Below are 15,574 nucleotides of genomic sequence, written 5' to 3' on the forward strand. Positions count from 1 at the left end.
GGGAAGGAGGAAGGGGAAGGAGGAAGGAAAAGAAAGAAGGGGAAGGGGAAGGGGAAAGGAAGGGGAAGGGGAAAGGGAAGGAAAAGGGGGAAGAAGAAAGGGGAAGGGGAAAGGGAAGGAAAAAGGGGAAGGGGAAGGGGAAAGGGGGAAAAGGAAGAAGGAAGGGGAAGGGGCAGGGAGAAGGGGGAAGGGAAAGAAGGAAGGGGAAGAAGAAAGGGGAAGGAGAAAGGGGAAGGAGGAAAGAAAAGGGGAATGAAGAAGAGGAAGAAGGAAGGGGAAAGAGATGGGAAGGGAAGGAAAAAGGAAGGGAAGGGAAGGGGAAGGGGGAGGGAAAGGGGGGAGGGGAGGAGAGAAGAGGAGAGGAGAGGAGAGGAGAGGAGAGGAGAGGAGAGGAGAGGAGAGGAGAGGAGAGGAGAGGAGAGGAGAGGAGAGGAGAGGAGAGGAGAGGAGAGGAGAGGAGAGGAAAGGAGACAATATGTTGCTGTATGTCAGCGGAGGGAAGAGATGTCAGTTGATGCTAATTTTTTTTTCTAAACTAAGGAAAGAGTGGTTTTTTTTTTTTTTCCCAAGTCAGGACACAGACCCTAAAAGTGGAGACGTGTGCAGATATGCTTAGTATTTTAGGTATGAAATTATTTAGTATTTTAGGGATGAAATTAGGTATGAAATTATACCTAAAAATTAAAGGACAATTTATTTTCTTAAATAATTTATTTGCGATAAATTAACAGTTAAATAACACATTACACTCAATGGTCAAGAACTCACAAAACATACTAACAGACTAAAAACATCTTTGGTTGACACATCTACTCACATTCTACAAAGCATGATAATTTCATATCACAAAAAGCATTTGAAGATCACTAAATGCTTTCAGGAAAAGCTAACATAGTGGTAAGGCGCTTTGTTTGTTTTCTACTCCAGATACGTTGACTTATCAGCACTAAGGAAAAACTAGAGAGGGTCAAGAGACAGGCATCTGTGTCCTAGACCTCTGCTGATGGCCCCGACACTTTTGGCAAGTCATTCGGAAGCTCCCTGAACCTTTATTCTTCTCTGTGAAATGGAATATCCAAGCAGACAGTCTATATAAGGCAAGGCCCTGCTTGGATGTGGCTGCTAAACATTTCCATTACAGTCCAAAGAAGACCAAACACTCACTTCAGTTCAAGGAACAGAGAAGCATAGTTAGAAAATCTGTCTTAACACTTCTGTTTGACTCAAATGACCCATAAGCAGATGTAGCATCCAGTAGACTATAATGTGTTTGAGCTATAAAATCTTACTGTTAGGACCACCGTGCCTTGACATGAAGATTACCAGAGAAAACCATACAGAGAGTTTTGAATTAGCTTCCAGTCTAACACATATCATGACTAGGTTTTGGACCTGATGTGATAGCAATGATTTATCCTCCTCCTCTTCCTCCTCCTCTTCTTCTTCCTCTTCTTCCTCCTCCTCCTCCTCTTCTTCTTCTTATTTTTCTTCTTCTTCTTCATCTTCCTCTTCTTCTTTGACAGATGTTAATTTAATACAATTCAGCATAGAAATTTTAAGGTAAATAAATATTTTAAGAACTACATCACATATAATAACATTGCAAGGATTTATTCATCTACAAAGGACTTCCTCTAGGGGTTCTTAAAATAATTACCCCCTACATTTAGTGTAATTATAACTCAACTTCCTCATGTTATTTTTGGGGTCCTCATAGCACTTCAGGAGAGGCCGTCTCTGAGCACAGACAAAAGCCCCAGCAAGCAGGAAAAAGCTTATTCTGTGTATCGCACAAAAATTCTGCATTTAGGGATAGAGGTCCTGTGTGCCTTCCTCACATTCCAAGAAGTTAAGTAAAAATAAAGTTGCTGGGCAGTGGTGGCACATGCCTTTAATTTCAGGCCTTGTGAGGTAGAGGCAGGCGGATTTCTGAGTTCAAGGCCAGCCTGGTCTATAGAGTGAGTCCCAGGACAGCCAGGGCTATACAGAGAAACCCTGTCTCGGAAAAAGAAAAAGTCACCATCAAATGTGTTGTTTTATCTAATGCCAGATGAGAGGCTGGTGTTACATAGTTGACGGCTACCATAAAAACATTGAAATGTCCCATTGTCTGGTAATTAGGGAACAAGCTGGAATCTTCCCAGGCTGGTAAGAATGATATGCACACTTAGGGTGGGAGGAAGTAATCCTCTGGCCTCTGTGCTCATCTGTCTCCATAATCTATACTGTTTCTGTGGGCAAATTAATCAAGTGCAGCTTAAATAAAGGACTTAGAGGGAAACCCAGTGTGCTACAAGCACATCAGCTGAATTGACCTTAGTGATGTAGTGACCTTGTTACTTATAAAGAAAATACTTCCTAGAGAGACACAGAAGCTTACATTTCTATAGTGTGGATATCGAAAATTCATTACCACAATTCGTACACTTCCCACCTGTAATTCAAAATATTATAAAGCCAAAAAAACTTTGGGGAAATAAATGTTCTAGAGAGAGACATTATCAGCTACTACTGGACTCAGCTTTGAGTCCAGGCACCATCAGGACCAGGGTGTGGTGTGGTGATGACTGCAAGATCCACAGTGTGTTACTGATTTACTGGGTGCTACCCTGCCCCAGCCTAAGGATGAGCGAACGCTCTGTGGGAGGCAGGAAGACAAAGTCAAATGCACTGGTACATTAACATCTGGTATTCTAGTTCTATTGTTTACTCTCAATGACTCATAAAATGGCAATATTTGGATTTTCATAATTATTTAATTTTACAGGTCTTAAGTCAGCACGAATCTGGGCTGAATTAAAAGTGTCAATACCAAATGTGTTAAACTAAGGCTTTACTCACTCATTTTAGCTAACTCTTATAAGAAAGCTCTGAAGTCCAGTTCATAAGTTATCAAGGTTTTTCCTTCCGTGAATGAAATCCGCTATTTGGTTTCAGATAGTATATGTATCAAAAGCTCAACTGAAGTTGAATATCATGATTCCACAGAGGCTAAAGAAGCCTTTCCACACTCATAATCCTCAGTGCTCTGCTCCAGAGGGACATCCCTCCAGAGAGGGCCCCAGCGCTCTCCCAGGTTGGTTTCCATAGTGGCTGTTTCTTCATTCATCAGTCTTAACACTTACTGTATTTGCCCTCAATCAAACATGTCTCCTTCTTCAAAGTAAACTTTTGAATATATTCAGAAGGCAACAAGCATTGTTCTTTCATCAGAGATCCAGGATAAGGAAGTCCTCATTAGTGACGTCATGAGCGAGACAGCAGTGTTAAACTTATGGCTATTTTGTTTTGCTATTTTTTTGCCTGCCTGACGTTCTGAGGTGATGGGGCCAGCGCAATATCGCTCAAGTCTCCTTTCAGCTCTCAGGTGCTGTCCCAGTCACTTCCTGTGTCATACCTCTCTACAGCATGAAACCGCAGGACTCTTTAACTAGTGCTGCCCTGGGGGCTGTCTGTCACTGCCACCCTAGGGAGCCCCATGGCTTGGGCCAGGGGAAGAAACTTGGTAGTCATTCAGTAGAATTCTGCCATCCACATCTGGCAGGTGGGGGTTTTGGGGGAAAAGCCCCAGAATGTTTCCCTGAGCAGTGACTCCTGTTTGCTGCAGGCTTTGCTCACCCAAGACCTTGACCAAGAAGTTGATGTACCTCATTGCCAAGCGAAGTGTCTCATTTTTGCTCAACTTCTTATCTGGAGGGTGAGTGGGGATGAGTTTCCTCAGCTTGGCAAAGGCACTGTTGACACTCTGCTGCCTCCACCGCTCCCTGGTATTTGTGAAGATCTTTCTGGTCATGTCCAGGTTCCTGCAGTGGGAGAGAAAGGGGGCTTTGGTGGCCAGGATCTTGTAAGAGGCACAGTTATAATCACACGTTCTGCCCAGAACCTTCAGTGCTCTTCTCAACTCAGACTTTAGAAAATCCATTTTGACTAAAATTTGTAAAGACATTTTTTTTTAAAAGAAATGTCTTTTTAAGAAGAAAAAAAGATAGAAGAAGAAAGGGCAAAAGACCAGCACACTGTAGCCTTTTCTCCCTGATTACTTTGTAGTCACCATTACAAAACTGCATCTAGTCTCTTTCCTGTACCCTTCATCCTCCATCTCCCATTTTTTGAGGCTGGATCTCCTGTATTCCAGAATGGGCTCAATCTTACTATATAGCAAAGGGTGATCTTGAACTTCTGACTCTCTTACCTTCACATCCTGAATGCTGGGATTACAGGCAGGTGTCACCATGTTTTGCTGTATACAAGTTGGGGGGTTGAACCCAGGGCTTCATGCGTGCTAACCAGCATTCCTTCAACTAAGCCGCAGCTCCATCCCCACCGCCTCCTTTATAACCTATTCTTTCCAGTTGACCAAAGTCATGTACAGTATAAGATCGAGTACATACGAGACTGAAATCCATACTTAGCCCACAGAGTGTTGGAGGTGAAGGCTCAGTGTATTAAGAACTTTCAAAAATGGAGAAATAAAATGATATTTGGATTGGAGAAGATGGCCCGGCTCTCCTTGCTCTAGCCGACCTTGTCTGGAGGATTGGGCTCCCAACTCCAATAGCTAGAATGTTCACATTTGGAGGACTGTGAGCAGGGTGAGAAAGGGCTGCGATACCCAGGTCTATGAAAGCAGACATGAGGGGGTTTAGCCCGATAAGAGTGAGAAGATCCAGTGCCTGTGATCTGTGGCATGGGTGTCTTGAGGACACCGGGACTGCTTGGCATTTCCGTAGATGACCTTTTCCACATTAGAAAGGAGCATCAAATACTGCCAAATCTCAGTTGTCTTTAACTGTTGGAGGCATGGACTCCCCCCCCCCCTTTCCCCTACATGTCCTGGAATAGTGCATTTTAAAGGGAACCGTCAGGACACACTGGCAAGTAAGCCAAAGCTCAGCCCTAGGAAGCCTGGTGTTCGTGGTTCACTGCTATCTCTGGCTGCTTGCTCCAGCCTCAGCTTCTCAGAGCACTTAGGCCCTCTGCTCCCTCTGAAGAGGAAGTGCATTGCTAACTCACTCTACCTTTTCATGCTCTTTCTCCTCCTCAAATCTCCTCCTCACACTCTCCCGTCTCTTTCTCTGGATTCTTTAAAGAGCTGCTCGAAGTGGGCCTGGCAGTACAGGCCTGCAGTCCTAGCTACTTAGGAGGCTAAAGCAAGAGGATTTCAAGTTCAGGGACTCCTTGAGGTACAGAGTGAGTTTGGCCTTCCTGGCAATAGCGCTTGGTTCATCTCCAGAACTGGAAAAGGGACCAGCTCTACCCAGCTTCCTCCTAACCCTGACTGTATAAGAGTCTTCATAGCATAGCAAAAAGACTCTCTGGCGATAACTGCAGCTGCTAGCTGTGCCATCATTGGAGTAAGCTACAGTGCACACTACTGTGTTGCCAGTGGTTTGTGGATCGAGGTACTCAAATTATACGTTACATTTTCTACTTTCTTATAAAATGGACTTTGATTGTTAATTTTCCCCAACTGTTGGCTAATGTGAGCGTTCTGAACACATTTGAGGTAGGCTAGTCTAAGTTAATGATCTTCCTTTAGTCGGGTGTGTCAAATACATTTTCAATGTGTATTTTCAACGTCTGGCAGACTCTGAGGAAGGGTTCAGAACTACATTCTGAGTCAGGGTATGGCTTTATTGTATTACTGCTGGGCCCTCAGGAGCTAGCTGCCTTTTGTCTGCCTAAGGAAGGAAAACAGACTCTGTAGATACAGAGAAACAGCTACATGCTAGAGCCAGCTTCCAAGAAGACCGCCTCTCCCTGGAAAACAGATGGGTGGTCTAGGTCTCTTCCTGGTTAGAAATGTATACTGCCCCATTATCTTGTATCTAGCCTGAGTTATTTCTGAATATTTTGGCTTTTTTGGGCTCTACAATAAAAGTAGACTGCCACAACTTTATCCCAACTATACCTGAAGCAGCAAACTTCACCTGCACTCACATCAAGGGGACTTGAAGACAGAAAGAAAACTATTAGGTTTTGTTCACACCAGAGCTGGTCAGGACTGAGGGGGCAAAGTTGTCTTATCAAAGAGGGGTTTAGCTCACAGGCGAGTCAATTCTAGTCCTGTGGGGTGGGGTGGGGGTCCTTTTCAAGCTGGGAGGAGAGGATTAGGCAGGATAAACTGGTTGTGGTGTTTTTCTAAGAGGGCTGGAGCCCATTGTACTAGACTGACAGAAGGAACAGTAAGGGGAGAAAAGAAAAGAAAAAAAAAAAAAAAAACCAAAAAACTCTGCTAAAATGTAGGCTGCCATCCCAGGGATGCTTGGTAATTACTTGTTGATTTAGCCTCGAGTGTTTTACTCTCCCTCTCCACAGGGAAAATAGAAATCAGTGACTTAACAAGCTGGAAAAGCTCAAAATAGAGGCCACTGGAAAATTGCTGCAGTACTTCTTAAATCAAAGGAAAATTACATTTTAGTGTTTTTCCAGTTGCAAGGTCTGATTGCCTCTAATGCTGATTTCAAAGCAATGGAAGCGAGGGAAAATTCCACACCAGATGCCATGGATAGATGTGGAAACAAGGGCCAAGCAAGCATCAATGTCACAGCTGAGGACTCTCGCTAGGTTAGGGTTTGTTGGCTTTTTTTTCTCTCCATGAGTCTTTTTGGTGGTCTAGGGAAGCCTGGGTTTGCAGTCCACTCAGAATGATGATTTTAATCAATGATGATATTGGTTCATACATCCAATTATAAATGCATAAGTTAAAATACAGAGATACCAAAAAATTGGTTATACTTAGTAGTTATTAAAATACTAAAATAAAAGTGCAATATGGTAATACATTTGCAATTTTAACATATTAAAAAACTACACATATTACCATAATTCTTAAGAAGTGACATTTGAGTTTGTTTTGTTTTGTTTTAAAAAAAAAGATTTGCAACATTTGGGGTATGACATGCTAGCATCCGGGACCTACACTGGTGACAACATTGTCACTACAGCCTTGTGTTAGGATAAAACTTTGCTACTGTATCATATCTTAAAGCACAGTATCTGAACAGCTACTAAATATAATTGGTTATTTCCCGTGACTAGTATTTAACACATTTAAAGTTATTATTCTGAGAAGAGAACCAATGATTGTTTATTTAAAACCATGTTGATATTAATACATTTTATCACCTATATTTATAAGGTGATAAGAAATGCTACATTTAGAATAAATGTTAATAGAATTAAAGATGCAGTATCTCCTTATTTAAGTTCACAGAACTCTTGAATTCTATCCATACATCCCTAGGTAGGTAGGGATTATAGACTCACGTTAATAATGGTGGGAAAGGCCTGGAGAGATGGCTCAGTAGTTATAAGTGCTGGCAGTTCATCCAAAGGACCTAGGTTCAATTCCCAGTACCTACATGGCAGTTTATAATTGTCTGTAACTTCAACCCCCTCTTCTGGGTACCAGGCATGAAAATTGGGCACATAAAAATGTTAATTAAATAAAAGGGTCATAAATTTAAGGCCTGCCTGGACAAAATATCTCACTAAGGCATGGGTGCTGTAGAAAGTATCTGCTCTAATGTTGTGTTAAATAACATATCCTCCTAGAGAAGGTCAGGCTGCTAATGGATATTGCTGCTCTTTGGTGCCTGTAGCTCCTGGACACAAAACCCAGGTCAACTAGAAAGGCACAAAAGTCCAAAGCTCATATGGCTACATGGCTAGCCCCAGACCTATACAGATCTTTTGTTCTTAAGATTTTCAGTTTATCTCCTGCCACCTGATCCATGTATTTGTCTCTTAACAACTTTGTCCACAGAAAGAGAGCTGGGCAGCAGTTGGGATAGCTCAACAGAGGATGGATAGGATCTGACAGCCAACACTAGGCATGCCTCTGCTCTCTTAAGAAGTACTGGGCTGGAGAGATGGCTCAGCAGTTAAGAGCAGTGGTTGAGCTCTTCCAGAGGTCCTAAATTCAATTCCCAGCAACCACATGGTGGCTCACAATCATCTGGGATCCAATGCCTTCTTCTGATGTGTCTGAAGACAGCTACAATGCCCTCTTCTGCACTCATATAATGTAATCTTAAAAAAAAAAAAAAAAAAAAAAAAAACAAGCAAGATTTACAGGGGGGAGGTTACAAGGAGGGGAAGCAGTGGAGGAAGAAGGATCCCTCTTTGTCTGAGGCTTTGGGGGAGGGGTTGCTGCTTCCAACCTCCTCTTGCAGACAAGCATCCTTGGACTCTTGCTAACTCTCCGGGTACTTCTTCAAACACCAGTGCAGGTGTAGTCCTATCCAAATGACCAACTCCAATCCTCTTAATGAGTCTGAGGGATGTGGGTTGTGACCTACAATTTTAGCAAATACCTCCATGAAATGCAGACACACAACAAAGTTTAAAAGCATCACACTGGACACAGACCGGGTGGATTCATATATGGGTCTGGTCTGGGTTTTTCCTGTTGGTCAGCACAGGGCATGGAGGGGAGCAGGAGGTATGCTATGAGGGTAGAGAGCAGGGGAATGAGGGGGAGGAAACGACTAAAACAGTTTATTGAAAAATATTACAATGACATCTAACCCCTTATATGTTGATTTTTAAAAAGTTATTCTATGTCAGTTCAAGAAAAAATTAAAAAGTAAACAGTACAAGGAAGGTCCCTAGCTATCTATTTAATCCATCCCATTCTCCATCCCTGCTGGTCTGCGGTGTGCACCTCATCCTCGCTCACACATACACAAACGCTAACATTTTAGCACTCACTCTACATACTATACTGTATGCAAACTTGTCTCTCTTAAGAAGCCCCACGTTATGCTTTGAGTCAGTAGGGCTCATTGAATACGCTCTGTGGGCTGCGGACTAAGGCAGTGCCCTTCTACAACTTTCCTGTGCCCGGGGAGCCAGCGGTTCTGAGGCACTTAACACCAGCGTCTTGCAGCCCGCCCACACTTGACTCCTGCACATTTTGTCCAGTCTGCTGCTTGTCTGTGAACTCTCATTTCCCATCTATCCCTTCTCCACCGTTTAAAAAAATAAGTTATCTCACCCCACCGTAACAAACCATTGATCTGCCCATATATATTATTTCGGGAGTCTGGGAAAAACATTTAGCGGTTGAAATTTCAGATCTGCAAAGTCTCGGAGGGTCGCTAACAAATCTGGAGATGATAGGAAACTGTCCCTGTGGTCCAGCTAAAGCGGATTTGACAACAAGCCAGACCGGCTTTCCAGGTGCCGCGCTATAGCCACTGTCCCGCCTAAAGTTCCCGGGTCACCCAGAGTCCCCTCAGTAGCTGCTCCCACTCCCCTAGGTCAACGCACCTTCTTGCCAGGAGCTGGGAGCCGGCGCAGTCACAGTAGCTGTCGCAGCACCAGTCTGTGTGCGCCCTCGCCTGGACGTAGGGTCTCTGCCACAGCCTTTATAGGACACTGCCCTTTGTCTGGCGGCAGGAGGGAGACTTCCCACCGAGGACTCCCGACAGTTCCTCCCCACCTTGTCCCATCAGCCCTTCCAAGTGCAGCAGCCAAGGAGCAGTGGAGGAAGAAGGACCCCTCTTTGTCTGAAGCTTTGGGGGAGGGGTTCCTGCTTCCAACCTCCTCTTGCAGACAAGCATCTTTGGACTCTGGCTAACTCCCTGGGTACTTCTTCAAACACCAGTGCCAATGGCCGATCCAAATGGCCAACTCCAATCCCCTTAATGAATCTGAATGATGTGGGTTGTGACCTACAATTTTAGCAAATACCCCCATGAAATGCAGACACAGAACAAAGTTTAAAAGCATCACACTGGACACAGACTGGTGGATTCATATATGGGTCTGGTCTGGTTTTTCTTATTAGTCAGCACAGGGCATGGTTATTTCAGGGATGGAGGGACTCTGTTCTTGTCTCCTTTCCTCCTTCGTCCTGAATGACCTAAGAAAACCCAAGTGAGACTTCTGTCACTTCTGAAATCTAAATATGCGCGCACACACACACACACACACACAGAGAGAGAGAGAGAGAGAGAGAGAGAGAGAGAGAGAGAGAGAGAGAGAGAGAGACCAGAAGGAAAGCAAGCAAGTAAGCAGGCTTTAACTGGCCACTTTCAGGAACACATCAGACATCCCCCTGCCTCCTACCCTTTACAGGGTTCTCTCTGCCGAAAACCTGCCTCTCCCAGGTTACCCATAGGAGTCCTTCCTCTGCTGTGAATCAGGTCAGCACTGGAAGCTTATGCCCTAGTCAGGCCTTGTTCACAAGTTGAGAGGATAATTCCAAACAGAACCAGACATAAACATCTGCCCTCAAAGCACTGTCAGTCTTCAGGTCTTTGCTCAGATGCCACCTTCCCAGGGAAGAACTTTAACCTTTTTAAGATTATATTTGTCCATCTATTGAGGGAGGAGATGCTCCTGGGCCAATGTGTGGAGGTCAGAGAACAGCTGGAGGGAGGCGCTCTCTCCTTCTACTAGGAGTTTCCAGGGATCAAAGTCAGGTCTTCAGATTTGGCAGCAAGTGTCTTTCCCTGTTGAGCCATCTCATCAGTCTATTACCTAAGAGTTTTTAGCATACTAAGATCATGCCCTCCCCCTCCCCCTCCCCCCTAACCCTTTCCCTCCCCCTCCTCCTCCCCCACACACTCCAGAAGCACAGGCAGGCACATACTTCATTCTTTGCCTGCTGTATTCTCAGTGCTTAACCCCACTTAGCAATATTTACTGTAACAATCTTGTCTCCTATCTCTTCCATATCCATCATTACCACACTGAATACGTGTCCATCAAATGTTGCTTGATTCGTGTCTGATGAAACGATGAATCCCCAGGTATTTCTCTCTCTGAAGAAGGTCTCAGGATTTGGGAAAATACATTCATAAATGTGTTGCACCTTGGTGGATAAGAGCAACCGGCTCTGGGGTTGTGTTTACCCAGGTTGAAATTTCTTCCTTCTTCACTTGTGTGGTGCTAAGCAAATTACCAAACTTCTCTCTGTTCGGTTTCCTTACTTGTAAAAATGGAACAATGCTAGAACTGTGGGAACCAAATAAGAAGGAAAAACTGGTATTTGGGATCACAAGTAGCGCATAGTATATAGATAGCATTAATACGTTTTCATTGCAGTTGATTGTATTATTGCTACAACTGCACTCTAGTTCCCTTCTCTGTGGGAGTATTATGTAACCCCTCCCACTGCCATGTGACCAGCAGCTCTGCAGAGGTGGAAAAAACATACTTCTCTGACCCAGTGCCAGGCTGCTCATGGGCCTTGAATCAGCTGGTTGAATGTGAGCAGATATGAGATATCCCATGAAGCAGAAGCTCCGGCAGGATAACCATGGGCTGAATCAAAGTCATGTTTGAGGTTGCTCCTGCAGCCTGGGTACCATGGAGCAAACCCCAAAGCACTCATAACCCTAATGCAATGGGAGAGACCAATGCTGCAAGACACTGAGCCCTCGGGATGCTTGGCACCCCTAGGACCCCTTACCCAATATTCATCTAAACTCATAGTAAATCCAAAAGGTACTGCCTGAATTGCAAAGCTCAGGTATGTTGGCAGAGCCAGAAAGGTAAAGATGTCATGACAAGAGAGACTAAATACAAGATTGACAGTTTGAGTAGTGGAAAACAAAAACTTTAGTTAGGACAAGAAGTAGAAGATTCTGGCTGGATGATCAGACATTGCTTGTGGAGGGGAGGGTCTGTACACAAGACCTTGAAGCAAGGCTGGTTCTTGCAACTGAGGAAGTGACTCACCTAGGATAAGGGAACAAACTGAGACTCCTAACTTCTATTTTCTTCCTAAGCCCTGGCCTGGTTCTCTTCAGAGAAGGGTTTCATATATTAATTATGTGAACTCCAGGTCCACAGTGACCCCTGAATTAACACAAAAATGGGCTGGGTGCCTTTCGCAAATCAATTTGGGGCCCTCAGATGCCCAGACTATTGTCTAGAAGGTGGGTACCAGGATAAGCAACGGAGGAGAACGGGAATGAGGCTTCTAACATACAACGGGGCTCTCTGGGTGCCTAGACCCTTAGTGCAGAGGGTGGAGGGCAGGAAGACAACATGTGCTGCAAAGATGGGAACTGGGAAGGGCAGCTTGGGTGTACTTCCGGTTTTTCGTGTCAACTTGACACAAGCTGGAGTTATCACAGAGAAAGGAGCCTTCCTTGAGGAAATGCCTCTATGAGATCCAGCTATAAGGCGTTTTCTCAATTAGTGATCAATGGGTGGTAGTGGGGTCCATTATGGGTGGTGCCATCCCAGAACTGGTAGTCCTGGGTTCTATAAGAAAGCAGGCTGAGCAAGCTAGAAGAAGCAAGCCAGTAAGTATCATCCCTCCACGGCCTCTGCATCAGCTCCTGCTTCCTGACCTGCTTGAGTTCCTTTGGTGATGAACAGCAATGTGGAAGTGTGAGTTGAATAAACCCTTTCCTCCCCAACTTGCTTTTTGGTCATGATGTTTGTGCAGGAATAGAGACCCTGACTAAGACACTGGGGCTCCCAGACTCATTCTGGTTGTAGTGTAAAGGTTGGACGGAGGAGGAAGAAGGAGAGTTGGCCAATCTGTGCACAGAAACACAACCTAATATTTGCAAAAACCACCTGTGGCCTGCTCTTCTTTCTGCCCTCCGCTCTTTCTGAGTGCTCCTGGAGAGAAACTGTTCCTATGGTGTCCATGCTTTTTCTACCCTGTCCGATGATATTACAGTTCTACAGGCCACACAAAAGCTTACTATCCTTCACCTTAGTCCAAAACTGTAAGGTGCTGCATTCTCTCAATGGCGGGTTTTCATTTGTGAAGAATTAGATGACGCTGAGTCAAACAAGCTGCTATACCATAAAACCTGTGCAAAAGGACAGGAACTCAGACAAAGGACTAAGGCTCAGAGAAAGGAGCATTAGTACACTGGAAGAGGCTTTTGTTCTCGAACCTTCTTAAATGTTACTGTTCGCTTTACGCTTTTAGACGCCATTGGGGTACATCATTCCCCTAGCAGTGGCTCTTCAGAAGGATGGTTCTGGTCCTGTCCCATTCCCCAGTGTAGAGCATTTAGAGGCTCGGTCCTGCAGAGGAAGAGGTTGGAGTAGGAATTTACATAATCCGATTATTGGGGGATTAAGCTCCGGCAGCTAAACGCCTCTATGTGCTTGAGCTAAACCCTTTACTATTCATGGCTCTCACTGCCCCCTGGAGAGACTGCACCTGCAGAGCTCCTGGGGAGTGTCCAGGGGGATGGGCAGGTCCTGATGCTGCTTCTGGCTCCCTGGTCCTGCTGCTTTAATTGATCTGTCTGGATTAGTTAGTGAGTACCGGCCTTCTAGTCTTCTGTGCGGAATTCTAAGTTTCAGGAAAAACAACGTGTCCCTGGAGGTTCTGCCAGCCCAGGTGGGTATGGGTGGCCAATGTCATTTTGACTAGAGGTTCTTTATCAGTCTTAACCAGTCTTAAACTTCCCTACCCCACCCCCATAACCCCCCTCACAATCCTCAGTTCTTGGTTTCAAGGCATCGGTATGAAGTTCATCTCTTCACCCAGTCAGATGCTCTTCCCCGCTCCCAACCACACATTATACATGGCATCCCCGATTTCTTCTTCAGACAAAACGGCTGGTTCTCGACATCTAACAGAACTTAGAAGTGCAGGCATATCTCTTTTTCCTTTATGAATTCTATCTTTTTAAGTGAATTATGGCAGTTTACTGTATAAATTGTGACCTTTTCAGATTCATCAATGGGATATCTTTTTATTTCCGTTTCTTGAGACAGGGTCTTGCTATGATGCCCAGGCTGGGAATGTGTGAGCAATCATCCTGTCTCGGTCACAGTTGTGTGCAATGACATCCAGCTGCTTTAGTTTCTAAAGTCTGTTTTTGTTTGTTTGTTTTTCCTCTTCTACGAAGTGTCTTTAAGTGTTTGAATGCCTTTGAAGCTTCCTAGTGTCGTCGTTACTGGCAACGGCTGGCTATTACTTTCTAATATTACTCTAATGTTACTGTGGTGTGCTCAGAGATGTATGCAGTATTTTTCTTTTTGCTCTGATATATTGTTTGAGGTTTTTTTGAAACAACTTACATATCTTTTTAAAGTTTCCTAGTCACTACAAGAGGAGCCACACTCCTTGGTTGGAAGTTAACGTGTTCTTATTTACACCCAGTAGGTCAGTACTCTGTATTCTTGGAAGGTTTGGTCTAGTTCTTTCTGTGGCTTGGATTTGTTCTCTTCCCTTTGTGTTTGCGGGAGTGTTGCCTTTGTCTTCCCCAAAGGGTCTCAGTAGGTAGCCCAGGCTGGGAACTCACTATGTAGATCACGCTAGCCTCTCTGACTTTTTCCTCTCAAGTATTGTAATTAAAGGTAAGTACCACCAACCCCAGCTTCCTTTACATGTATAAGTCTTTTGATGAACTTCTTTGGGGGCTTAAAGGTATGTAGGCGTTTGAACGATTTAGAAAATGTACCCAAGCCAATTAAAGACCCTCTTTGTTGAGTTTTCCATTACAAATTCTGTTTTATATTAACATTATAACTCTTCTCTTTCAGTTTTTATTTCCAAATTAAACCGTGCATTTTAAATTCATGTTTTTTTTCAAAATTCATGTGTATGGTGTTATATGTGGGCATGCACGTGCATGCGCGTGCGTGAGTGTGTGCATGTGTGTGTGTGTGTGTGCATGTTTTTGAACAGATGTGGGTGAGTGCATGGTACGTGTGTACTTGCATGTGGAGGCAATGTTAACGTTGGAGGTCATGTTCAATAACTTTTCACTCTATATAACGAGTCAGGGATTCTTGCTGAGCCCAAGGAATGATCATTTGGCTCGTCTGCCTGGCCCGTTTGCTCTGGTAACCCCATTACTACCTTTACAGGCAGACCGACAGATCTGCCTGACATTTACACAGGGATCTGAAGTGCTGTCCTAATACTCTCTTTACCCAGCGAGTCATCTGCCATGCCCTGTGCTCACTCTTTTATAGTTCATTTCTTAGTCTGATGTGACACTTGGCCAGAGGAAACTTTCTTGGTAAATTTAATTTTTTGTATTCCTTTCACAAAGGAGCCCCCATCTCTTTGCTGAGTTCTTCGCAATAAGTCTCATTTTCTGTTCCTTGCTGCATGGTGAACTTCCAGAGAGCTGCAAAACTGTGCTTTCATAGACTGGAGCTGCTGGAGAGGATGAATGCCAGGAAGCACTTTCTGAAGTTGTGTCTGGTTTTCTTTTGTTTTTCTTCCCTCTGCTGTAGCCTCCTACCTTTCTCCCAGCAGACACAAAGCTTGTTTCTTGTAAGTGTCTGCAAGGCCATGGAAAGGGTTGAGGAGGAGCAGGAGCAGGAAGAGCACTAGTCAGACGCTCACAGCAGGAAAGTGAGTTAATGGGGATGATGCCCTGACTCTGGGCAGGAATCTCTCTTTCCTCCCTCATTACTTAACTCTAAGCATCATGTCTTCCAGGCATTTCACTCAAGGTCCCTCACTAGTATGTTTCTCTCTCTCTCTCTCTCTCTCTCTCTCTCTCTCTCTCTCTCTCTCTCTCTCACACACACACACACTCACAAATGCACATGTGTGTATACATACAATCTATACACATGTATACACAATATATATGTATATATACAGTATACATATATGTGT

The 15,574-nt window shown here is 44.3% G+C and overlaps 1 protein-coding gene and 1 long non-coding RNA gene across 6 annotated transcripts in view; one reads left to right on the forward strand and one right to left on the reverse strand.

Annotated features, from left to right (window-relative positions):
• Nucleotides 1-692: 692 nt before the first annotated feature.
• Tal2 (TAL bHLH transcription factor 2) lies at nucleotides 693-11,078 on the reverse strand. Of its 3 annotated transcripts, none has more exons than XM_076934951.1 (2): nucleotides 10,700-11,078; nucleotides 693-3,803 (listed from the first exon to the last, which is right to left on the reverse strand). In XM_076934951.1, the coding sequence occupies exons 1-2, from the start codon at nucleotides 10,810-10,812 to the stop codon at nucleotides 3,467-3,469; spliced, it is 450 nt and encodes a 149-aa protein (XP_076791066.1). In that variant the 5' UTR covers nucleotides 10,813-11,078; the 3' UTR covers nucleotides 693-3,466. The 3 variants fall into 3 exon arrangements, with proteins under 3 accessions (XP_076791066.1, XP_076791067.1, XP_034358775.1); XM_076934952.1 differs by having other exon boundaries at nucleotides 10,658-11,078; XM_034502884.2 differs by lacking the exon at nucleotides 10,700-11,078 and adding an exon at nucleotides 9,277-10,502.
• A 1,922-nt stretch (nucleotides 11,079-13,000) lies between these two features.
• The window catches only part of LOC117708903 (uncharacterized), a 7,383-nt gene continuing 4,809 nt past the window's right edge, over nucleotides 13,001-15,574 (forward strand). For 2 of the 3 annotated variants that reach the window (XR_013110669.1, XR_013110670.1), the window contains exon 1: nucleotides 13,001-13,330. This is a non-coding gene — a long non-coding RNA (uncharacterized LOC117708903). The remainder of the gene's footprint in view (nucleotides 13,331-15,574) is intronic. The other variant, XR_004606859.2, reaches the window with a different exon arrangement.

The sequence above is a fragment of the Arvicanthis niloticus genome, chromosome 5, assembly GCF_011762505.2.
Source record: "Arvicanthis niloticus isolate mArvNil1 chromosome 5, mArvNil1.pat.X, whole genome shotgun sequence".
NCBI lineage: Eukaryota > Metazoa > Chordata > Mammalia > Rodentia > Muridae > Arvicanthis > Arvicanthis niloticus.